General features: G+C 41.2%; 2 protein-coding genes across 7 annotated transcripts in view; both read left to right on the top strand.

Moving 5' to 3' along the window:
- hipk2 (homeodomain interacting protein kinase 2) overlaps window positions 1-15,056 on the top strand; it is a 71,699-nt gene extending 56,643 nt beyond the window's left edge. The window contains exons 8-15 of one of the 4 annotated variants that reach the window (XM_067589180.1): window positions 1,654-1,783; window positions 2,484-2,605; window positions 5,433-5,560; window positions 6,593-6,757; window positions 6,925-7,248; window positions 8,121-8,365; window positions 8,447-8,607; window positions 8,836-15,056. In XM_067589180.1, the coding sequence (XP_067445281.1) occupies window positions 1,654-1,783; window positions 2,484-2,605; window positions 5,433-5,560; window positions 6,593-6,757; window positions 6,925-7,248; window positions 8,121-8,365; window positions 8,447-8,607; window positions 8,836-9,300 (1,740 nt within the window). In that variant the 3' untranslated portion in view covers window positions 9,301-15,056. Of the gene's footprint in view, window positions 1-1,557; window positions 1,784-2,483; window positions 2,606-5,429; window positions 5,561-6,592; window positions 6,758-6,924; window positions 7,249-8,120; window positions 8,366-8,446; window positions 8,608-8,835 lie in introns of all 4 variants that reach the window. The other 3 variants (XM_067589179.1, XM_067589178.1, XM_067589177.1) reach the window with 3 other exon arrangements.
- A 1,247-nt stretch (window positions 15,057-16,303) lies between these two features.
- Window positions 16,304-26,051, top strand: part of si:ch211-1e14.1 (UPF0606 protein KIAA1549) — a 39,409-nt gene continuing 29,661 nt past the window's right edge. Inside the window, exons 1-2 of one of the 3 annotated variants that reach the window (XM_067589175.1) lie at window positions 16,304-16,837; window positions 17,563-17,856. In XM_067589175.1, coding sequence (XP_067445276.1) covers window positions 17,721-17,856 — 136 coding nt within the window. In that variant the 5' untranslated portion in view covers window positions 16,304-16,837; window positions 17,563-17,720. The remainder of the gene's footprint in view (window positions 16,838-17,562; window positions 17,857-26,051) is intronic. The other 2 variants (XM_067589174.1, XM_067589176.1) reach the window with 2 other exon arrangements.

Raw genomic sequence — 26,051 nt, 5'->3', positions numbered from 1 at the left:
ACCAGGCTTCCTCTCTTTTTCCCTCCTCTCACTCCTGTCCTCCTCTGTCTTCTCCTCTTTCCTTCCATTTCTCTGGGTTGAGCCTGTGGTGCTTTACCGCTTCGTTCCCATACAGTCTGTGAATCGAAACTGCTGACTTTTGGCTTCTGCCGGAATCACCGAGCGTCGGGTTGCAAGGTTTTCCACATTGTGCTTAGTTACAAACTCCTGCTCTCCCCCCACCCTTCTCTTTAGTAAACAGAGTTCTTTATCATCAACTATATCGAGCCAGCTCACACTGTGTAGCATGCGACAAAAACCCCATCTTGCTGTGATTTAAATGGATTAACATTCCCTCAGCTTGTCTTTTCTGCACCCGGCTCTCAGGGCATATAGACAGACTTAAGTTAGTGATTTATTCAGCTCGATTCATTTGCAAAGCAGGAATGCATCTTTGGTTTGTATTTTGCTGCTTCCGTGCTTGTTTATGATGAATGCCACAGTGCCATATTGATTATGTTCCCTCCCCTGGTGTTCATCGAACACGCTAAAGAGAGCAAATGAAAAATGAAAGCGCTGTCTCTGTATTTCCCTCCGCCCCTATGTACGCTTAATGAAAGCGCTAAAATTAGACAGTGTCTCATGGAGCGAATACTACTTACAAGCTGAGCAAACGGTGTCTCTTAAAAGCATTTGTTTGTATCTAGGATGTTCCCAGGCAGTCTTAGTATTCCACATGTCTTATTAATGGTCAGGACATGCTGGAGTTACCTAAGCTTACATAATTATAGAGTGACTGTTGGCTGTGAAATATTACTCCGGTCAGGCATATTGATTTGGGGGATAGATAGTGAAGCTGTGACATGAAATGTCAAATTTTGCAGCAGCTCATTATGTTGGCTCATTATGATTCTGTAACATTTTTATTTAAACTGACTTTAGGAATTCATCACTCATTTAAGTGTGATAATTAGGGAGATGTTTATGATGGTGTGTGGTTTATTGTTGCTAAACAGTGTCCTGAGACATACAAAGCATCGCTAAATTCATGTCCAGTATATTTATAGACACTATAAGGACAGTATACATTTCCAGCACATTATTCTAGTTATAAAAAGTAAGGCTCGTGGGCCAGTAAATGCTGCAAGTGGTACAAAATCACATCTCAATCTAAATGTGCTCTGGTGGCATTTTGCTCATTGATGGTTGATTATTCTAAGAATTGTAGCATTGATTGCACCTCATTCTTTCTCTCCCTCTAATTAATCAAATCAACAGTCTGCATATTTTAAGAAACGTTCGAATCATTCGTCCAATTTCCTCATTCTTCCATCAGCTTTCATCAATGTCAGATGCCCAGCTATCCATCTTCTCTTGATCTGCTGGTTGTTTTGCATTTGTATGTGTTTAGTTTTGTTAGAATATTGTTAATTTCTGTTTGTTTGGGTTGTTTTTTTTACAATGTCTGCTTTTCAACCTCTCCACCCTGCAGCATTTCCACGTCCCTGTCATTCCCATCAGTACCTCCACTCTCATGTTTTGTTTTGTTTTTTTATTTTGGTCCCATCATTCCTTTAGGCCACCAACCTGGCTCCCTCCTCCACCAACAATGCCACCCTTTCCTTTGCAAGTCCTGATGTCTCCATACTAAACTACCAATCTGCACTCTACCAGCCCTCCGCTGCCTCCATGGCAGCTGTGGCCCAAAGGAGCATGCCTCTGCAGCCGGGGGCTCCTCAGCTCTGCGCTGCCCGGCCCGACCCCTTCCAGCAGGCGCTCATTGTCTGCCCTCCTGGCTTCCAAGGTAAGGAGGTCTTACCAGACAGAATGCATTAGCACAGATGGATAGGGTGAGATCCGTGGTCATATGGGGAAAACATGAAATCTCAGGCAAGAGCACCTGCAGTAGAACAGGCTGTGATATGTAGATAAAACATAATAAAAATGTAAATCAGTCAAAGCTTAAGAGCTGCACTAGTTCTAAGACTCAGTTTTAGTTCTGTCTGTGCACATAAAGTCCTCTTCTTTTGCTGTCTTTTTGTTTTGCAGCTCAGCCTAGCACCCCACAGGCAGTGTCAATCGTAATCTACAAACAGTGATCCAATGATAACTTGATGAGGAAATTAATCATTTGAAAAGAAATTTAATATCTTTGTGTAATGCTTACTCACCCCTTTTGTCTCCTCTGTGTTTGCACTGGGAAGGCAGAAGAGCTCTAAGGCATTATTTTATTTCTCTATTTATTCTTTCTGTGGAATGGATGAAAAATCCATTATTAGAAGCTGTTTTTTACACTACTGCCATGACTACTGTTTTTGTAAGCAGGGTTGCTATATTCGAACATGGCAGACATCTGTTGAATACAGATAAATCAGTGGGCATATATAACACGTTATCTGATCTCTCGCTCTTAATTTTGCTGATAGCATGATTGTGTATGAGGTGACAGATGTGGAGGGTTTATTTGTTGATATTCTCTGTGCATGTCCTTTATTTGTGCACAGGGCTGCAGGCGTCCCCTTCCAAGCACACCAGTTACTCTGTGCGGATGGAGAATGCTGTTCCCATAGTGACGCAGGCCCCTGGTGCCCAGCCTCTGCAGATCCAACCTGGACTTCTTACACAGGTAGGAAGATATCACAGAGATGGACCTAGTATAGTTTTGGGGTCTTAACAGTAATAGTGCCTGTTAAAAACATTTCCAAACTGCTCAAATGAAAAAAAAAAAAAAACCTCTCTGCATCCCTTGTTTTTTAAGCCTTCACTAAGAATAGTATCTATCGATGGAGGCTGGAAATCACTCAATGTTCGTGACCCTGCCCCTGCTGGCAGCTGTTTTTTCCTGAGCGCATTCAGGCCAAGCTCTCCTGTGCATTGCTCCCTGGCTCTCTCTCTCTCTCTCCTCTTCCTCTCTCCCCCTCGCCCCGCTCTCTCTCTGCTGCCCCGCTCTCCTGGAGGCTGAGGCTGCCACGGTCTGATGCACACAAAGGCAAGAGCCTTTCACACAGAGAAGGCCTTCACTGCAGCCTGCACAGTGGAGCCAGAACTTTAGCTGCTAATATACAGTTGTTGGAAGTAACAGAGAGTGACTGTGCATCACTCTCTTGGCACACACACACACACACACACACACACAGACACACACACACACACGTACACACACCGTAGACCACTTCCATCGCCACACCACCTCTTTCCCTATGGAAATTTCCATGAAGGCTTTAAATATCCCTGAGAATCCAGGGAGTTTGAAGCGCTCCCTTATCTCCAGTTAATCATGCAGTAGGCAGGCAGACAGGCAGCAAAGCTCTATGTGTGTATGTGTGTGCGCGCGCCTGTGTTTCTATGGTGGGTTAATCTGTCAGATACCAAATGGTGATTAGCTCCAGGGCTGCTTCCAAGTCAGGCGCTCCAAATTACAGGCCTCAGAGGATCCTGACAGGTCAGGGGAAGCTTGGATGAGGCTCTGCATGACCAGCATCACCAGATCCATGGATATATGATGGATCTGTCAAAGGCAAAAAAATAAATATCTATGTCTTAATAAGGAAAATGTAAATTACATTAAATGATATATCAAGTATTGATCACACATAGCTGCCATGCTCTGCTGATCTTTACTGTAATCTCTTTCTGTACACATGTTAAACAAAGGCAGTAAACAGTTAACGTAAGCAGATGGTTTATATAGGCCAGTGAGCAGCACACCTAATAACTGGGTGTGCAGTGTGTGTGTGTGTGTGTGTGTGTGTGTGTGTTCCTCGGTCTTTATTCTTTTACTGTGGGAGGTCTCACAGGCTTGGCTGGATAGTTGTTGCCTTCTCCCCACCTGTGCCTTAACCCACCCACCGCTCACTGTCGCCCATGCACCCTTTGCCCAACTCAGACCCGTGCACGTTTAGCCCCGAGCTCCCTGGGTGTGCAGAGAAGGGGCAGAGTAAAGGAGGCTCCAAGCTGGGAGGCAGGGAAACCAGCAGGACCTTTATCTGGAGCAGGAATGCAGAAAATGTGGAAACAATTGGGGAGTGAGAGCTGCGGCTTTCAAAGCCCTGAGGTGACAAAGGGTTTTCACCCAGGGAGTGTAGGTCGAGGTGGGAGGTGGTGGGCCGCTGATAGTGATGGTAGGCTCTCTGAGAAGAAAGAAAATGGCCTCTTAACTGGGTTACCATTTCAGGGCAGACAGGCTGGTTACACAACACAGACGCCTAGTGAGAGAGGCATGTAGAGTGCCAGGAATGGAGATAGAGCGAGCAGGAGGAGGAGGAACAGGAGATGGATGGATGTATTAGAGTCTCTTAATGGCATGTTGATAAAAGGCCTTGGATGTGGTCTTGGATGTAAAGACCATCTCGAGCTCCAGAATGTTCCATTAGAGATGTCAGTCATCAGTGCACAGACAAGGCAGCTCTGCTGGCCTGCAGATGCCCCCTGCAGCACCTCACCCACAGGCTGGCTGGTTTGGACATTGTAACCTGCCTCAGACGAAAAGAGTTCAACATCTACAAGCCTGCAGCCAGACTCTGATAAAGAAACAGCTATTTTTTTTAGATTATAATGGAAACAGGCAGAACAAAGCAAATATGAGTTGTTAAGATAAAGTAAAAGGATAAAAGGTAAAAAGTTACCGCAGCATATGCACAGATTAACTGCTTTTCATTTTGTATGGCGCCTCTCTCACTTTCTCTTCCCTCTGTTTGTCTTTCTCTCCCTCAATTTAAACGTGTGTGTGCTGCAGCACATACTGATGTCGTTGTAAATAGATGTGCAAATGGTATTAAAGGAACAATTCATTAGCCCTGACATTAAAGTGCTAATCAATAGAACTGCATTAAACTATTAGGGTTACACACAAAGTAACACACAAATACGCTCAGGCATGCATGCACGCACACTCATCTTGGCACATCTTGGGGCATATTATGCCTGATACTCCTTCGATTCTGCTTCAGAAATACAAAGTAGCCTCTTTCACAGCAGCTTGAATAGGCCTATGAATTTAATTACAACATAGGTTGATTTGACTCAAGTCAAACACATAATCACACTAACACGTAGACATGCACACATGTGCTCACTCACTCATACACACGCACACAGAGAAAGGAGCTGCTGTACATCTTTATTAAGTCCTGGTCTTATCTCTTTTGTCGATGGATGTCTCCTTGAAGCCGGCAGAGTTCATTTTGCATGCCCAGTAGCTACTTTAAACCAGCTGTTCTGCACTTTTGAAAAGATATTGTAATTTATCACAACACCCTCAAACTAATCAGCCAAGTTCAATGAGTCACCTTTGTTCATGAATTTATATTTTATTAAAGAAAAATGTATCCTGGGTAATTTTGCAGTCCCATGAGAGACTTCTGTGTCTCCTTTTTTTGTCTTTTCAATCTGTACTTTCTATCTTCTCACCCTCTTTGTTTATCCCCCCACTCTGTCCTCTTCCACCTCAGCAGGCCTGGCCCAGCGGCACCCAGCAGATCCTGCTGCCTCCAGCCTGGCAGCAGCTCACCCACACCTCAGTCCAGCATGCCACTGTCATCCCTGACTCCATGAGCAGCACACAGCCTCTCGCCAACTGGAGGTAAACAACACTGCTCCCTTACTTTAAACTGCTCCCAGCCAGTCTTAACCTTCACTGATTTTAGAGAGCATTTATTTAAGTCTGTGCACTGTGGCCTGCAGTTTTTGAATCCACCCTTCTTTACACAAGGATTAAGCTGGCTAAATAAATCTGAAAAGGTTGATATATTTTAAAAGCTTTAAAAAAAAAAGCACTTTGTGAAATCAAGTTTATACACATAATACCAGGGGCATGTTTGCAGTTCAGGTCAGATAAACTAATTTCAAAAAACCAGCAGTGGTTTTATGGCTTTTATAGGTCAAAATGTGCTATAGGAAGATGGTATGGCATGAGACTGATTGACCGGGAAGCCTGTACCACCCTGACAGCTTGTCCTTTATCTTCAATGAATCACAGTCCCCACATGAACACGGGTGCTTTTAGAAGGGCAGATTCACCTCAGGGAGATGGGATATATGTACATGTAGAGACATCATGTTGAGTATAGCCTGTCAGTGGGATAACTCGATAAATGGATGGATAGATGGGAGAAGGCAATCTGCAGGGAGATAAGGAGGATGCAGGTATATAATGTGTATGTGGAGGGCTGCTGGGGACATGTATGCTCAGATTCATTTGGAGCTGTCCATCTGTGACCAGACACCCCCTTACTCCTCTCCCTCCTCGTCTCTCCCTCCCTTCCTGTCCAGTGGCAGCTCTGCTGTCCTCAGAGAGACGATTGGGAAAGTGTCGCACTTCCTCTGCAGAGCTATCGCTCCACAGCTGCTGGTGTCAGCTCCTCTGCTCTCCCTCTTTGCTCTCTCCCTCACTTGTTCCCGCTCCTCCTTTTGGCTTCTTTAGAAAAGTTAGCTGCTGCCACCTGCTGGCCTTTGTGGGAACTGCTTTACCTGTCTGTCTTATTCCTCATATGCTATATAGGGTTTGACTGGTCTGATATTTCATTGTATTTCCCATTATCATATGCATTTCTTCCTGACTTCCAGGTTTCTTATTATATTATTATTATAACATAAAACTTTGTATATATTACAGGAATTCCCACCCTCATGGCAGCCATTATAATCCCATCATGCAGCAGCCAGCCTTATTGGCTGGCCACGTCACGCTCCCATCCAACCAGACGCTCAATGTGGGAGTGGCACACGTTATGAGGCAGCCTTCAGCCAAAAAGAACAAACAGCACCAAATGTCTGCGAGGTACTATAACTCTCAGGTCACTCTAGATTACTGTAAATCACCATCCTGGTAGCTCACAATGAGATTATGATCTCTCACGACTTTTGATGTTGAGGTATCAGATTTTCATCATCTGTGTGTCTTGCCCCTCTATAAGACACTCAATTCCATTTCTGTCTTTCCTCAAGGAACATGTCAGCCTATGAGGTGTCATCCTCACAGGCAGTGCTGTCCCCGCAGCGCTCCAAGCGGGTGAAGGAGAACACACCCCCACGTTGCGCCGTGCTACAGAACGGCTCGGCCTCCAACTGCCCGCCCCCGCAGGGCTGTGGGGGTGGAGTGTGGGGGGCTAGCGAAGCAGAACAGGCTTCCAGCACCACCCGCGACCACCAGCACCAGCACCACGTCCCTAGACAGACCATCATCATCCCCGACACGCCCAGCCCTGCAGTCAGCATCATCACCATCAGCAGTGACACAGATGAGGAAGATGACCACAAACAAAACAATAGGTCAGTTCTGCTGAGTTTTAGGAATTAATGTCTGTATTTTTAGCATGGTTGATACAGGCTAAGAGGTTTGTTTATCAGTTGGGTTACCAGTGCTTATGGTGTTGTCTCGTTGCTGAAAATTGTTATGGATGTTAGAGATTTGCAGGCTTGGATTAGGGCTGCATGGTGCATCATAATTTTACAGTCATTGCAAAATAAATTTCCACAATAAACACATCACAAAGCGCTGCAGTCTCAGAAGACAGGCGCAACAAAGACTTTTCAAAAACATGGCATACATCTGCTTGCACTTAGCAGGGTAGAAATATCTGCTCACCATTGCCAGAAAAACTAAGAGGCCAACTTTATGTCATCTTATTTTCCTGTTATCTCTTATTTTGGATTTAACATAATACAGACATTTTAAATGACATACAGTATATTTGTAATTTTGTTATCAAATGACTGCACAACTATAAAATTGATTTGATCTAGAGTCATAAATGCCAACGGCTCTATCCAGGCAATTGTAATTCCTGGGATGTTAGGGTTTTGTGACCATTGATCAATCAGTTTTATCGCCGCACAGTCATTTGGCACAAGATATATCAGTGATAACACCCAAAAAGTTAGCTTTTTAAAATTGCTAGCAGTGGTGACTACATATTTATACCTTGCAAAAACAAATCAGAAGTATAACTGCACACAATATATTTGCTTTGAAGTCGATATATACAACTACAGAGAGGACATACTATCAGGTAATGATAAATACTACTGGCACAGTTTTGATGTTTGGCTCCATTTATCACTGAGCATTAATATTTAAGTTATTGCAGTGGATTTGGAATTCTCTGTAACTTAACTCACTGGTGCCCTTCTGGTTTCTCCAGCTCATCTTCTAAACAGAGGAAGAATGTCATCAGCTGTGTGACGGTCCACGATTCACCCGACTCCGACTGTTCCAGCAACAACAGCCCTTACACTGTGGAGTCCAGACCCCCCAACAACAACAGCTATGACACAAAGACCACCATACTGGACAACTACAACAATGGCAACCCACGCACCATCATCATCCCCCCTCTCAAAACCCAAACCAGTGAGGTCCCAAATGAGTGTGAGCGCTTGATGCCAGGTAAAAGACACAGCCTCATGTGCTAGCTAGTAAATATTATGCTGTTAGGTTTTAACTTAACTTGTATCTCTTCCTGTGCAGATGCAATGAACCATCAGAATTCAGCTTACAAGTTCAAATCCTCCAATGGAGTGGTGTCTGGCAATAATCACGTACCAGGGGGCGTGCCTGGAGGCGGGTCCTACCGACAGCAGCGCTCAGGGCCACACCCCCTCCAGCAGCAGCCTCTCAATCTCAGCCAGGTATGGTGGGACATGAATAGGAAACTTCAGGTCTCCAAACTTTCAGCGTTTCAGGATCGAGTTTGATGTATTTGTGATAGTATCCAATGGGGATTTAAAGGGTTTCATGCAGTGAAGAGATCATATTATCCTTCAGTTGAAGTGAATATATGAATACCACAAAACTTTAAGTTGCCAGGCTTTCCTTGAACAACAGTTTAAGATATCTTCTTTCACCTTCTCCCTCAGGCCCAGCAGCACATGGTAGCCGAGCGAAATGGAGGTCATCGGCGCCAGCAAGCCTACATCACCCCCACCATCGCCACTCAAGCCCCGTACTCCTTCCATCACAACAGCCCCTCTCACACAGGCAACGTCCACCCACACCTGGCTGCCACACACCTACCCAGCCAGCCCCACCTCTACACCTACACAGCCCCTGCTGCTCTGGGCTCCACCGGCACTGTGGCCCACCTGGTGGCGTCACAGGGCTCGGCGCGCCACGCAGTCCAGCACGGAAGCTACCCCCCAAGCATCGTCCACCAGGTCCCAGTCAGCATGGGCCACCGTGTGCTGCCCTCACCCACCCTGCACCACAGCCAGTACCAGGCCCAGTTTGCCCACCAGGCCTACATCAGCGCCTCACCCGCCTCCACTGTCTACACTGGATACCCGCTGAGCCCCACCAAGGTCAACCAGTACCCTTACCTCTAGAGAAGACACTGACTGACACTGGAGAGCCTGACCCAGCGCTGCTGCTTCCCCCGACCCACCCGCCCTGAGCCCCATCTACATCCTAGACATCCTCTCCTCGACCTCAGACATTAACAGAGACAGAGGAACATGCAATCCTCATGAAACTGTCACAAATAACTTGAAGATATAACGACAGAGAGAAAAAGAAAAAAAGAAAGATTCACAGCCTCTCTAGAAGGGAAAGATGGGGGTTGAATTTCAGAGGGGTACAGTTCAAGGTGTTTTGTTGTCGATTTTTTTTCCCTGAATGGGCCAGTTTTGCTTTTTTTTGTCTTTACTTTGCTTTACTTTATAAGGAAAGTAATGTCTCATTAGTTTTACAGGGGAGTTTGAAACAGGCCTTTTGGAACAGTGGAGGTTTTCTGGTTTGTTTTCTTTTATTTACCCCTCTTAAATTTGGGAAGTGACCGTTGAACAGGGGTTACTGACTGGAAGTTTTGAATCCCAAGAGAATTGGGTGAAGGTGAAATACGGAAACCTGCTGCTCTTCAAAGAAAAAAATATTGATGGCCTTGAACTGTCTTAATATTTCCAAATCATTCATGGTGTGGGGAGAAAAGAGAGGCAACTCCCCCCACTCCACCTTCTTCAGCCGAGGAGGCTTCTGGAAATATAACCAACAGAAGACAACAAACTTTTTAGTGTATTTATAGATATTTTCCTTTATGTTTCACCTTTATGACGATACTTCAGTTTTAGCTAGGTGTCTTAGCTGGGCCCCGTTCTTAGAATGTAGCAGTCTGCACCTGTTTGTTTTAAGAAGAAAACTTTTTTTTCCTGATACCAATAGATTTATTTGTTCCTCTTTTTTCAATGTGATTGCACAAAGTGGTTATAATAACATAGGCATGTACAACGTGATTGTCTGTGTGTGCTACTGTCAGCCATGCGTGTGTAGTCCACCTCCTCAAAACCCTCTTCAGTCTTTAGGTTTTGACCATTGTTCCCTCGTAGTGCCTTACAGATATAATGACACAGTTTACTTGGCTTGGATCCTGAAAGCCACGAGAGACTATAGCTATACATAGAGACATTTTTCCCTGGTTTGACATCCTAGTCGGGGCAGTTGTAGCTCTCTTCCAGGTGTAGGCTCAGCCCTTGCTGTTTCTTGTCCTTAATGACAGCATACTATAGTTGATGAAGATTAATGTCAGAGTTGATATCAAGCTGAGCTATTTTATTATGTGTGCATGAGATAACTTGCCTGGGGTACTTACCAAAGTCATAGATAAATTCTTGTTACATTTGCTCTGGATATTAATGTAAATATGAAAATGTACAGTACAGCTGTAGCCGTAAACCTCTTATCACAGTGACACCCAAAATGTGGCTTTAGTTTGGAATATATTTGTTGTTTTTTTTAATTCACACAAGGGAGTTCATGCATCGTGAATACAGAGCAGAGATATTAGCTCAGTTTTCATGTACAGGGACTGAGTTACAGTACAATGTTTGAGACACAGTAGAGGGCGTTTTAAGGTTAAAAGCTAGTCCGAGAGAAGGGCCTGACCGAAAGTGATTGTTGCAATGAGGGTGATTCTGTGAGGCTAGAGATAGCCTGGCTGCAGCAAAGAGACAGAGTATCGAGGGTTGTTTGAGAGAGAGATACTGTGTAGGCACGAGTGAGGGGGGCTGGTTGAGAGCATAGGGTCAGTTTTAGGTAGGGACTGTGGAGGGCAGGGTGAAACTCTCTATCTTAAATGGGACTAAAATGGTAGCAAGTTGGCACTGAGCAGGTTGATAGTAACACTGAGCCCGGTTGGTTGGTAGGAGCCGCAGGGGCACTACCTTACCTGAATGCACACCATGAAATGTGACATGAATCCTTTTGTTATTGTCATTGTTGCTGTTGTCGTTTGTTTTTCCAGCAAAGATAATTGGAAGTTATTTGTTGCGCTTGAGGTTTGGGTAGCATCTCAGAGCTGCAGGAACAGAACAGAAGGGAAATGCCACAGCATACACCTGGAAGGGCATCTTGTGGAAACAAGCTCGATTTGTTGGCCACTGTCCATTTGTCTTCGAACCAGGTACACCACAGACATCGCCACGCCAGCCTAACGGGATACCTGAACACTTAGAGAACCAATAGGGCTGTTGCTTTGTGTGTTTGCTGCTTGATTTAACAGACATCATTTTATTGTAGCCAATGATACAAATAATCTCCTTTGTTCAATTGTCCTCATGAAGTGGGCACATTAGAACTGCTGGTGGTTTAGTGAAAGCCTTCCCCCTCTCCTTCATGGTATGCCATAGTACTTGCATTTGAAGTGATTTTTTTTTTTTTTTTTTTTTTTTAACTTAACATTATCTTGAACTTTTGACATGGCTGTAGTACATGTTGTGTTTATTTTTAGAGATTGTTGCAATAATTCTTGTGGATGTTTTATCAGAGTGTGTGTGTGTTTTTATTATATGTCAGGCTCATTTCTATTTTGTAACCTGGGGGTTGATGTACAGTAATATTTAGTATTCCGTGGAGGTGGGTGAAATTGTGTAAAGTGTTGCAACACTGCTGATGATAGTAAGTGTTGAGTTGATGATAATCCAATGGGGCCCTCTTAGATAGATAGATAGTTCAGCTTGAGGATGCCACACCCAGGCTTGAAATCCAACAATCTCTTAAAGACAACTCTTGATGGGTCCCAGAGTGGTCTTTCATCCTGGTACTTGTTTACCCAAAACTCTCCACTCCCCGTCAGCTCCAGCATGCAAGCCTTGGGTCCAGGCAGTTAAAGATGTGATTACATAGTACGTTGCTGGTTACGTCATTCTTCTCTGTTCTGTTGTTGTTGTTTTTTTTATTTTATATTATCGACTTAATTTACTTTTGGTCACCGGGGCCTAAGCACACATGCATAAGGGAGATGATTTTCCATTGAAATCTTTTGGCTCCTCTGTGATGAGGCAGACTACTGAAACATTCCACTGTTTGAGGGAATTTGGCATTACCCATGCTAGACTGCTGTCCTGTCCCCCGTCTTGTTACCACGGGGACAGCGTTGTCACACTCGGACTTTTCGCTCCTCCCACCAAAGAAGTTCAATAGATTGACCATGTACAGCACAGCACAGCACAGTACAAGCAATCCTCCACAGCGTTGCTAGAACAGACAGGCAATAACTTCTGGTTTCATCTTTAAACACTTTACAAGTGCTTTTAAGGACATGTTGCTTTACCGCCCAAGCAAATGCATGTGTGTATAAAATGTACAAGTACACAGGGAGGATTTAACATACTTAAGTCATACAGCACAGTCATTCATTTGTTTAGAGTTGCCACATTGTTTCTGAACATTCAACTATGAGAAGAGCTGCAGTCTGTTTTTCAGCTTTTTCTTTTTTTTCTCTTTTCATTATTCTTCACATTTGGCCCCCAATTTGTTTTACATTAGGGTGCCATGGTATAGAATGACCTGTAAAAATGAATTAATCAAAAATGTACCAACAATACCTTTAAAACCATGGTCACCTGCACTAAATGAATGTAATACGTTACCTGCGACATCTGAAATGGCTTTAGATCTTTCTCAGTGGGTGACCTTTAATTTAATTTCTACACCATTTGTGGCCATGCATGATGCAATAATTATACACCTGATCTCCAGCAAAATCCCATTTGAGAGAAATAATGTAAAAATTACCACTATCCTCATGATTAGGAGGGGTTCTATATTTTCTCAAAGGAAATATCCAATTATGAGAAGCCCTGTGTGCTCAGCATTGTGGAAAATAACTTTATGTGTATGATACCTTTGTCTTTCACTCTGTTTCACATAGCCAATGTTTTGTGTTTTATAAAAAGGGGAATCAGAAATGTGAGCATTAATGTAGATCGAGTGACCTTACAATTACCAAAATGTGCTTAAGTAGAGTGTTAAGATGTTTTGTGTTGTTGAGGTGAGCATAGCCTTCCCAGCTAGCGACTTTATTGTTAGAGTACTGCCTTCCAAATAACCAACAATACCTCCAAAGCTTTAAAGCGTCATTTTAATTAGAGAAAACTATATAAGGCAGCATCTCACTCTCTATGAAGCCTGGCATTCTCCTTACCTGGCATTAAATACACTCAAACTTACAACTCATGGTGAATACTTCTCCTCCCGGAGCTTTGGAAACACTGAGAAACATTCCTGAGAGCATGGCACACAGTGCTACATTAGTCTTCTTCGGACAAACTCCTCTAAGGTGACTTGAAGCTTAGCCAGAAGTGAACAGATAACCTGCAACATCAACCCACACGCTCATAATGAATCATTTGGAAAAGTCGCAGCTGCTTCCCAAAGTACAAAGGGGTTAGGAAACAGGTATTAGGTGGATTAATCATGTGCTGATGTACTTTCTGTCACCAGAAAATTCATAATCTAGTTACACAAACATTCTTAAAGCCCTTTTGGATGAGAGTGGATGTTTTTGTTTTTTTTAACCTTTGTTAAGGAGATCTGCTCCTTTGCTGGCTATTCCTTGGGGGAATTCAGGGTGAGGTGGTCAAGGTTTGATGCCATCACTGATAGAAAGTGTCAGGTGATTACAACATGTGAGTTTACCAAAACGGATTCAAATATGATTGTTTTCCATCTCTTTAAAACCAGGCAAGAATAAGGAATGATTTCTACCAGCTGATTTTCCTAATTTGGGGTTGTACGATTGTTTCAGTCTAATTTACATGAAGGAAAATTGTAGCTTCTCCCATCTACTTTGAGAGAGATTTCTAGCCAAAAAATAGTGATATTTATAGTGTTAATAATGGAATCTGGAGGTGGTAGACCAAAGCTGCATTCAAAGTCAGATTTTCCTGTTTACACTACAAAAATATCTAGCTAGAGGACATGTCAAAGTCATTTGAAAAGTGACACAATCCCTTTTGGTACATCCTCAAAATGACATCTATAAATCAGTGTAGCTCAATTTCTTAAATAGCTACTTGCACAGCAACATTTATGCAAGTAATATATCCATTTATTTACATTTTCTTAAGACCTAAGAGTGCATCAAACCCTGACCCCCCTTTTGTGTCCATTGCTGTATGGTTTCTCAATGGTATAAAATCTCATTCTTTGTCGATAAAGCTAATGTGTGCTGCAGTATTTCCTAGTATACTTCTTGGTTAATTGTCTTTTCTTATTTACTTTTGTTTATTGGGGTGTGATGTCTCATTATTTCAATCTGTTGATGTAGCGTTCTATGTATACCCTGCTCCTTAGCCTAATATTATTAAGTATGTTATGAGAATGGATATTTTACTGGCTTTATAGAATGTTTAAATAAATATAATAATGACAATAAGAAGAAGGATTAATTAAACCTCCTAACAAGTTCAGTACTTGCTACTAAGCGCTTGTGTTACCATTATGATGTTGTGTGCTTCTCTTAATCATTTTCGTTGTAGAAAAATGGAGTGAATTTATATTAGGCTTCGAAAAAACTAATGATAGCATTGTAAATTTACAGGAGGATTTTAACAGACAAACAGCTTCGTCAAATAGAAGAATATAGTTATTTTAATTGTCCTCTTTACTAACTGTAGGGTGAGAAGGGGCTCGCGTTGTGGTGAACTATGTTATAGCTTGTTATTCACTGTTACTTTTGATCATTTTTTCGGTCTCCGAGGTGAATCGAGTTATTAATGAGAATTTGTATGCTCACATATGCATATTGTATATGTGTAGAAATGTAATCACACTTTGTCTTGGATTTACATTAAACTGTTAAGTCACAGCACAAGTCTCCTGTTTTTTACTGTGGTGTATTTGTGTGTGTGTGTGTGTGTGTGTGTGTGTGTGTGTGTGTGTGTGTAAGGTGAGGTGCGTGCTTAGATTTAATAACTCTTGTAATACATCACAGAAGAAATAAAAATATACAATATTAAGAAAATATACACTACACTATTACTACAAAGTGTCAAACTGATTTGTCCCCCATGAAAAAATATTTAGCAAGCTGTGGCATCTGTGTAGAATCTACCTTACACTTATACTCTCCATGAATGTGGATTTATTTCATCAAGCCATTAGAAGAAGTTATTTCTGTTTGTGATTTTCAGCAAAGAAGTATTGTTGCCTAGGTGTCAAAGTCACCACCCCTAATCTTAATCTCCCATGGTGGCAGTATTCTGATACCTTGTATAAGTAAAAGTAGAAATACCAATACAATGTAAAACTACTCAATTACATATGGAAGTTCTGCATTCAAGATGTTATTTAATAAAAACATACAAGTATTATCAGCAAAATGTATTTAAGCTATCATAAGTAAAAGAAGAATGGCCTTGTGAGTACTAACAAAAAATAATATTCATATGGCATTAAGTCATGTTTCGAAAAGAGAAGATTTCATGATACAATATAAATCCATAGCTGTAATTTTAGTTACACTACCACTAGGTGGAGGTGTGCACCAGAATGTTGATGTACATACGCTGGCACTGACGCGATTAGGTTATGCTGATCATCCCTATGTATTTTCAATCAGGAACCATGGATGTATTATAAGAGCTCTACAGCCATACATCCATGCCAGAAACCCTTGTTATGCACGGTGTTTTACATCATGCACCAGGCCATATCTCGGGCTTTGCAAGCTCTCTGACATTTGAAGCATTTACTCACTGGCTGTCAGAAATAGGCTGCATTTCATCAAAAACCAAATATGCATCATTGTTAACTGATCCAGTTAAGTCGGTGTCACGTATTATGTGCAAACACTTAAAAAGGCCTCTAAATGGTGAGGAAATTATAAATCAGCGGCCACAGGCGTGCAACAACCAGTATATAAAAAAAGGCTGTCTTTACAGAAAGAATGATGATTTACGTTAGCAGGAATAGTAGAAATATAAACTCTATTCACCCAATAAAAAGGCTCAAAGAGATATAGCCGTCTATGGTTATACATTATGTGCATCATCGCATGAGACAACGTTGCCGTGGAAGCCGCAGACGCTAGTCGGAGATGACCAACCTAATTTTTAAAACCCCATTTTGACAGAAAAGAGCCGCAGCCAATGGGAGCGGGTCTGGACAAATGATAAACTAATCAGATCTGTCAGGGGGCGGGGCTAACCCGATCCTCAGGACAGGAGAAGGTAACTGTTACCAAAAGAGTGTCAGATGAAAGCCAGCTATCAGCACAATACGTTTACACTGAAACAACTTCAAACGTGGGCAGGTGCTTACTTGAAGGTTTATGACGAGGCCTCAGACTGTATTTTGTTTCATTCAAGGATATTTTCTCGTTACCCGGACAAAGGAATTAATAGAGTTGGAGCTCCGTTTTTTTTTTTTTTTTTTTGGTAAGTCTGAATGCGCAGCTATGAGCTGGCTGACAGGAATGGCTGGGGGAAAGGAGGAAAAAAATCGTGTTATCTGTGCACTCAGAGCTAGCTTTGGGAATATTACCAAAGTATGTTAGCTGACCCGTATTAGCAGCTCGCCTGGTCCCTCAAATGAGGGATGTAACCTGCTTTGTCGAGCCTTATGAAGAGCCACATGACCGTTAAGCTTGTAAGTAACGGGACGGGATGTAGGACAAGAGGCTGTACTGTCTGTTTCATGATGAGACGCTTTCGACTGAAAGCTAGCGATACAGCCGGGGATGAAGTCTGTGTTGGCTTTATGTGTGGTGCTTTTGCCTTATTTACAACGTCACACGTTGAACCGCCTATGTAGAGTTAGCTTAAGTTGTTCAATTTACCTAATGGGCTTATAATTTCTCATTTTATTCCGATTCAACTGTTTAAATGTTGTTATTAATGTTACCTTATAATGACCTGGCTGGCCATGTGCGAGTGAATGTGACAGGACTATCAGCACTTACATACAGTGGCCTATAATATATTGTCCAAATAACGTTACAAAACAAACTTTATTAGTATCTACATTTAATGTAATTTAATGCTTATTGGTATAGGAATACCTCCTAATAAAAATAGAAAAGGCTGGTTTCCTCTGAAAAAAAGGGATTGTCAGATCTATCAGAGTGATCCCGTTTAGATTCAAATGAGCCTTTATGTTATTACTGGTGGTATTGTCATTATTGTGTGCTTTGTAAATGTATGCAATGGTCAAACAAAGGTTTTGAGTTATTTGGAGAGAGTGTGTGTTCATGTGTACCTCAGTTTAGTAGTGCCTATTCCCAATTACAGGCTCATTAATGGAGGGTTGCTCAAGTAGTAAACTGTGGTTGCCTTGTTTTGAGTGTCACACTGTTGCTCTTCTGTGTTCAACAGCCATTCTTCACTGCGAGCACATGTCATGCAAGGAGGGGCCTTAAACTAAAGGCAACCAAAAGCGACATCGCCACCCAACTCAAAATACTTTGATTGTCTCTTCGGAATGACTCTTCTCTTCTTAAGTGGATGAAATGCCTTGACCTTACCTCCGCCGTATGATGGAAGGTTTAGTCTCCTCTGTGGGTTTGGTGGTAATGCTCAAGGCTCTTATGCATGCCCATGGCCAGCGTGCAGTGTTTCTGGGGATGACGATGTTGGTAATCATGATCGCAGCCGACTCACCTGTTGAAGGTAAGAGAACACCTTTCGCTGACTCACACAACATGATCCATGAATTTGTACCTGATCAGTATCTTGCACAACATTCAGATAACTTTGAAGAGCATTGACAAGTAATTGACACCAAGTACAGTTCAAGTCGCACTAGTTTGGTGATAAATTCAATCCAGCAATAACTATAATGATATTTTCAAAGCAAAAAGATACTCATTAATAGCTGTTTTTTAGTAAAAGGAGTGATAAATAAATAAATATTAAAAACAGCATCTTTATTACATTTGTCATGCAATCTTATTAAATAGTTACATAAATTGTACTAACTTGGAAGTAAACATGAATGCTACATGAACTTGCTTTGTGCGTGTGCGTGTGTGTGTGTGTGTAGGCGTAATCAAGATCTTAGTCTTGATGGATTAGTTTCTGGTAAAGGTTACCTTTTCTTGTCCTGGTGATTGGGTTAGAGATAGATCAGAAACCTACAGCCATCTATCCATTCTCTATTCTGCTTGTCTGTGCAGGGTTGTAGCAAATGATCTTACATGAAGCCATTGATTGCCATTTATTAGCTTAAAACTTAACCATGCGTTTATTCTTTAATCTCTATTGACGTAGGGGAGATTCGCTGAGCATGAATGCTCATTTTCAGCCATACTTGACACAGTTACACACAGTCACGTCTAGCAGTACAACCGCAGCCTTATTTGTGGGCCAGTGAGCAGCTGCACTGGAGCATTTGGGATATTATGTGCCTTGCTCAAGGCCAACTCAACCAGCGACCTTCCAGTCATGAGTTTGCCTTCCTAACATTTAAGCCACTGTTGCCAACACTTATACTTTAAGCCTTCTTGATACTAAGAAATAAAGTGATAGATGACATCTATATAATAGTTTTGCCATCAATATAGTTACACACAGTATAGCACTGTGTGTAACTTTTATTTTACCTCAGCACGGGCTTTGTAATGTCTTGACTTTGATTGTGAACAGAATCAGGGGTGCTGCATGACCTTGGATAGCTGTGATATTCGTAATGAGGGCACTCACATGTTTGATTCTGGATTTTCACAAGTGAAGTGAAGTGGCTTTATCCCTACACAGACTGTCGAGTTAAACCAATTTCCAGTAATTAGAGAAAGACAAAAGGTCCAAATCCATCCCCTTGATCTGTGTTTTCAACCGTAGTAGTGACATGATCCCACCAACACCCCTCCCCCTACACATTGCCCAGTGAAAAGAACCCATTCTAAGGGCAGCCATAAACCCATATTTTGTGGTAATAGGATTATGTAGTAAATGCCAGGGTGAAAGCCTGCAGGAAATCAGGAATTAGTAAATCTTAAACATTGTAGCTTTTTTCCCTTTATTGACATGGCCTATCAACCTTCTTCTGTTTAGTCTTGATTTATTTGAGAGGTCCTAGCAAGACAACTCAAGTCTTATTTCAGATTGAAACATTTGTCAGACCATAGATCTTGTAAAACTACTTGACCTGCATTGGGAATCTTTTAGAATAGCATTAGTTATCATATGACAGGACATGCTCATCATCTTTACCCACCACTATTCTGTTACATTACATGTTACATTCATGAGCAGGATGACAACTGTATTTCATGCCGCTTCTTCTTCCAGACTCAGAAATAAGGATGCACGATAATATCAGCACATCATCGATATCGGCCGGTAAAGGCTTTGAAATGAAAAATCAGCAATGGCCCAAAATGAACATTTTTGCCAATATGATAAGCCGATAAGGTGATGCTTTAATTATGCCTAAACCCTTGATGCTTGACTAAATGCTTGACTCAGTGTCCCTGGTGCGAGGGTGCATGTGCAGCACGACGTCATCATGTCTCTTGTGTTGTGTGGCTTCCAACGATTATGAAAACAAGATAATCGAGATAAAAGGATTATTGTTTATTATTGTCATTTGGTAATGATGCTCTAATTTTGTCTTGTTACAAATCTAGCATACGCCTTTCCTTTACAGCGTTGAGCGTCTCTGTCCAAAGTCTAACCTGCCTTCACCAGACTAACTGACAGCTGAAATTTACTGAACCAAAATAGTTTGCATGTTGGCTCCACGGGAAGAAATCAACAGTGTTTCTACTTATTGATTCATTGGTTTTATGTGGAGCCTGTGGAGAAAGCACTGGGACCATCAAGATATAATAGTTCATGGAGGTGCTACAGTGTTCGGCTGCACAGATAGGAAATACCTCAGCTGACAGGATGTACAAATCTGTTTGAAAAAACTTTTTCTTCTTCTTCTTTTTGGTTTATAACAGCGGTTGGCAACCAGCGTATTAGACCAGCCCAGGCGCATTACCGCCACCTTCTGCTTTTGACTGTGGACCAAAGATTAAATCCTACAAATTAATCCTGTCTATCTAATAAACTCAAAGAAAACTACTGCTGCACCCAATCGGCAGGTTCATTAAAGTTTTAATGCTGAGGTCCTGAACTCCAGTCTTCCTGAGTTCTTCCCTCATATATTGTCTTTCTTGGTCATACTTAGTATTATATGTGATTGCATGTGTAATAGTCTCCTCAGCCAGATGGAAAAAAATATGTGCATATATCAGCATTGGCCATCGCAAAAATGAGCGTCAATAAATAATCATGTTAAATAATCGTGATCTCAATATTGACCAAAATAATCATGATTATGATTTTGGCCATAATCAAGCAGCCCTAGATTTACATGTAACCTAAGTTGAGGTCATTTTCTTATTTTGCCTAGTGAATTAGTACATTTTGAAAAGCATTGTATTTTATTTCTGCATCTGCCAGTGGGCCACTACATCAAGAGAAATCATAATAATATGTTAATTCCACAACAGGATAAACTTGATGTTCTCTGCAATTAGGTGCAGAAAAATATGTGCATATAGCCTATTGGTATCGAATCGGCAATCAGCCAAAATGAATTGGAAAAATTTGCATATTGAATATTGGAGAAAAATCCAATATCATGCATCCCTACTCAGAAAAGCACACTTTATAGCTTCCAAGTCAAATAGGGCATGGCGACCTATTGTATAATTGCTCTCCCAGACCTGACAGTAAATATATATATATATATATATATATATATATATATATATATATATATATATATATACATATATAATAATTTCCTTCGTTTAGCTATACTTCTCTGCTTCTCTTGTTTTTGCTTGCTTTTCTGGTTTTTTGTCCTCTGCTCAATTCCTTTGAAAGAAATAGTTCCACATCTATACCATAGATCTTAAGTGAAAGATTTAACATATTTTAAACTTTTTATGTGATACCATAAAATGCCCTTGCAATTTTTTGGCTCAACACTCCCTCTCTCTGTTCCACAATGGCTGGCAAGTTCAACCCAGCCCGGCAGCAGCCAGTAAAGTCCTGGCTAATTACAAGTGCTGTCCGTTGCCATGTGAAATGTGATCTGTGTGGGATGACAATATGGCCATTCATTATTCATTAGAGCTGGGAGCCAGTTGCAGATCAATGGGCAGAACCTATCAAAAGCCAAACACTGGGTACTTTTGCACACACCAGGCCTGGTTACTGGCCCTGCCCGTCGACCGACTGGCCTGTCCCACCATTATTCAGCTCTGGTGGGAGCAGTGGAAGCTTGTCATGGGTGGGTCAATGATAGCAGACACCCACATGTTTTGAAAAGCACTTTTTAATGTTATTCTTCCACTTGATGATCAGTATCCATCATAATATTTTCAGATATCACATTCACACATCAATGTTATAATATAGTCAGCTATTCTAAGGAAGGCAGAGTCTCATTTATGTATTTTTTTCCAGTTGTCCACTATTACCTGCATCTTACTGGTAGGTTGGGATGTGAAGGCACCATAGTGGGGACCAGTGAATGTACATCTGTTAGTGATTTTGTGTGCCCTTTTTTGTGTTTTACCAAGGCAGTTTTCCACTGCAGTTTCAGTATCCCAGAAGTGGTCCAAACTTAGTCTAAACATTGTTTGTGTGCTTTTATCAAATTTATTATCAAAGTTTCTTGGTTATGATTTACAAAATGCTTTAATTACTCTCATGGATTTTGTAAATGACCATTTTTGGAGTTAATTGTGGTTATACAAAAAGAAATGACCAATGGTAATGTTTTAGGATGCTTGATAAAGATTCTCTCTATAATTACCACTTTTAAATCCTTAAAATGACATTTACTCCTTCTCACTCATTAAAAATCCCAAAATCTATGAATATGTGAGTATTTTCCTATTTCACTGTAAAGTCCATTCTCAGTGTATGTGCACTGGAGGCTTCAAGTTTCCACATCACACTTGTGTAAGCTGAATAGTGGACCAGAATTGGCTTCCAAACTAGTTATGATGTCACTTACAGAGCTTCTGAATGGTGTTATTTGACGTTAGAGAATCGCCAAATGCGAGCTACTCTTGTTAAAATCATTCTCAAGCGATCAACTCAGCGATCTTTCAGACTGCGATCTAACTAGTAACAGTTCTCTTGGCAAAAGTTGTTAGAGCACAAGCCTACAGTGAACATTTATTTATTACAAATAAATTGCCTTGACTGTGCTCACAGTTTGTCATGCTAACAGCCTGTCAGTGTTGGGAGCTTGAAATGCACAATGCAAAGTTCACAATTTGACAGAAGGCAACACTGAGGCCATATTGTGCTGAGACTGAATCACTATGTGCTCTGATGAGCTGCAGCTGATTATTTATATATTTATCAGAGCAGATGGTGCTGTTCAGCCCGGCCTCTTTTGAGCCACTCTTGACTAAATAATTTTGTTTTGGACCTTTTCAACATCCCACAACTTCTCTAAAACCTAGCAATAATATTCTGCCTAACCCTACACAGATATTTCTCTCTTCTGCTCACATATTGACTTTCGAACCTATTACAAAACCATTTCCTTCCAAGAGGGCTTAACCTAACCCAATAAACAGTGTTTGTTCTCCTAGGACCAAAAGCCTGAGAGTGGCTTGTGCTGGGAAGATTGAGGCAGGGTGCCGAGTGACACAGTCCTCTGGGCCTCTCTGGTTACAAGTCTTTGCCTTCCTGTCTTTCGAAGAAAATCAGGACTGCAGAAAGTGAAGGAGTTTACACAAATTTCATGTTTGTGTGCTTGTCCCTCTGCACATGGTAGTGTAGGGCTTTTCTTAAAGAAGGACACAGAGGGATTGCACCATTATACTCCACTCTTTGAAATTCATGGCACCGTAGCCTAGCATGAATTCTGGGGAGACCTCTGTAAGCTTGTGTGTTTGGGAAAATAAGCTTTCCCTTGTAGCTACCTATATCTTCAACTCAGATTCCCTCAGTCTTCCTCTGTTACCTCTCTTCCTCTGTCTCAGTTGGGCTCTCATACTACTCCCTTCCTCTTCCCCTTATCCTGCTCCCCTCTTTTTTGCACTCCCCCTTCTCTTATCTTAAAAAAAGTACCCCCCCCCCTAAGAAAACAAAACAAGGGTCACATGAATATTTGATGAAGTGCAGGCATGACCTCAGTCAGGTCTCCGTTTTCATGCTCATTTTTTGCCAATTCACACTATTGAATTAGTTTACAGTAGATGTTGGCAAACTCTCCAACCATAAAAACTTCATGTTGTTCTTTTCCCTTATTGACCTATTAGACAATAGTTAACATTTGGAGAGTATTCAAACCTGATCTCTATTTATATTCTATTTCACTTTGTTGCAAAATCTGTTCTTCAATCTTTTACTGTTTGATGTAGGGTGAACGCGACAAGCAAATGCACCGGAAAGCAACTTGTGTAGGTTTATAATAAATGCACCACTACAAAGTCAGACTATTTTTTTCTGGTGGGGGGCTGCTTAAGCTCTGGCAGAGAAGCTGATCTAATTGAACTCCACTGATAAAAACAATGGAATCTTTCCCGTTTTAAAAGCTTCCCCGATAAACCAAATGTCAACACAGCCATATCTTGATTGTTCGACTGCACTCAGCATACGCAGCTCCTGCCAACTGAAAAGAGCCAGTCACGCAAAGGGGCTCAGCTGAAAACAGAACCATGTGTGGGGTTGTAGTTAGCTAGCATTAATACCAAAAGACCCTTTCTTCTTTCTCTTCTTTTTTTTTTCAAATTACACAACCATTAAATTACTTTTTTTCCAATAAGGAGTCTGGCAAACATAGGAAATTATATCATTAAAGTGTTCTGTAATTGGTATCTCAGGTTTCTCCACACTCATAGGAATGTATGTGTGCGTGTTTGTATTACTCTGTGCACATATGTGTGTTTCACAGCTGCGTGGCTGGTACCTAGTGTATGCCTGCTATAGTAACCTTATTCTGATAATACAAAGTTATAAAGTGCTCAGTATTGAACAGTACTGTTAGAACTCATATCCTTGTAGTGTATGTTTCTTTGTTTATGTGTGATTTGTCCCCAGCGTTGTTCTGAAGCACATAGACCTTGCCTTTAGCTTGGAAACACTGTCTCTTCCATTCCGAGAATAAGCGTACTCATGCTTTTGAGCAGGCAAATTATATTTGGGCTTTTATGCAGTGACTGGCAAGAAAGCAGATGGAGACAGAAACACATTTGTTGTCCTTTTCGTTTTCTGCAAACGCTGCTGCCGACATAATTGTTTTGTCTGTCAACTGCCCAAATATCTCACTGTGTTAAAGGACACTTATTCAGATTCACTTATAGACCTATTCCTGTCTCTACTTATGTGAGCCCAGGGTCAGGTTGGCTAAAGAAGACCAGAAGGATGATTCAATTCCAGACATCAGCAAAGTGCTGTCTGCAGACAGGCATTGTCAGGTTAACTCTGTTCCAGCCTTGGGATCAGTGCTCATGAGAAGCAAGCAAAGCCAAAATCACATTTTATCTTACTTGGACAGTAACAGTCAAATGTTTGGAAACGCTTTCTCATTCAAGTGAATGGGAAGGTGTGTCCAAACTTTTGACTCATACTGTACATCTGTTTGTGTTCATTGTAGTAGGCTTTACTGAAGTTTCCTTTATAGTAAAATTATTATGCATAGTTATACATTCATGGTTTTTCTATTCTGTATGAACTATATTCAGAAACATATGAAAAATGTGTCAGTTCTGGGAACTTAATTATAGTATCTTGCATAAAATGTTTATGCATGAAAATTCAAATATTGATACTTGTTTCATGTTCATACCACGAGTCCCAAAGCAGTATGTTTGATGTGATGAAGATATAAACAAGAGCTGCACTGCAGTAAATGCAAGAGGCAAATGTAAAACAGGTATTGCTGCTGTTATGTGATACTTTGTGATCTAACTAAACATGACCCAGCTCATTTAATTGTTGTACGAGGCTGTACAATACAGGCCCCTCACTGTGGCTGCCCTTTAAGAAAAGATTGTTTTCATTCTGTTTGGTAGAAAAAAAAAAGTCAAATTAAACAAGCAAAATAAAGAAAATATGCTACTGATATGAACACTAGAGTCAAATAGAAAAAACATGTTTCTTCTGCCATCTTCATTTGCATGTGCCTCAACAGTCAGACACATACATAGATTAATGGAGAGCTGTGATTATGTAATGTATGTAAGATTTTGCCAGTATCCACTCTGGGTAAATGGGTTAGTGCTATTTCAGATGTATCTTGCCTCAGTCTCTCTAGCTGTTCCATCACTTTTTATTCCATTGTAGGGATTTTATAAAGGAACATCAAATCAGCCAACAGCAGTAATAATCCCTCTCTTGTCAGAATCCTTTTTACATGATTGCTGGCAGTGATCCAAGCCTGCAACCGGATATATAAACTGAGACAGAACAAACCGACCAAGCCACAAGAAGGGCAACCTTTTTTATGTATCGTCTGCTTAAATACAGACAGATCGACGCCTTAGAATTATAAGGTTCTATTGGTGTTCTGAGTGGTTTTGAGTTATTAAGGTTCACAGTTTTGACATCCTAGTTAGCAAAGCTGATATACAATACAGTTCTCCTACCACATTTTTAAATGGGGTTTTTATGATCAGGTGAATTTCAGATAGAACCTTCTAACTCTGAGAATTCACTTTTTACTCTGTAAGTTTCTGTCAGCTGTGGCTTCACAGACGGCTGTGAGCTTGTTGAAACAAGTTGGCAGATTAGCCTTACTTTGTTTTAATACACAAAAACAATGTATGAACAACTAAAGGGAGTTATGATTTACAGTATTTGGGCACAAACAATTTAGCTGCATTTTTAAATTTAGACATTGA

This window comes from Thunnus thynnus, chromosome 5 (genome assembly GCF_963924715.1).
Source record: "Thunnus thynnus chromosome 5, fThuThy2.1, whole genome shotgun sequence".
NCBI classification, from domain to species: Eukaryota; Metazoa; Chordata; class Actinopteri; order Scombriformes; family Scombridae; genus Thunnus; species Thunnus thynnus.
The sequence above is the reverse complement of the archived record's forward strand: the minus strand, read 5'-3'. Positions and strand labels throughout refer to the sequence as shown.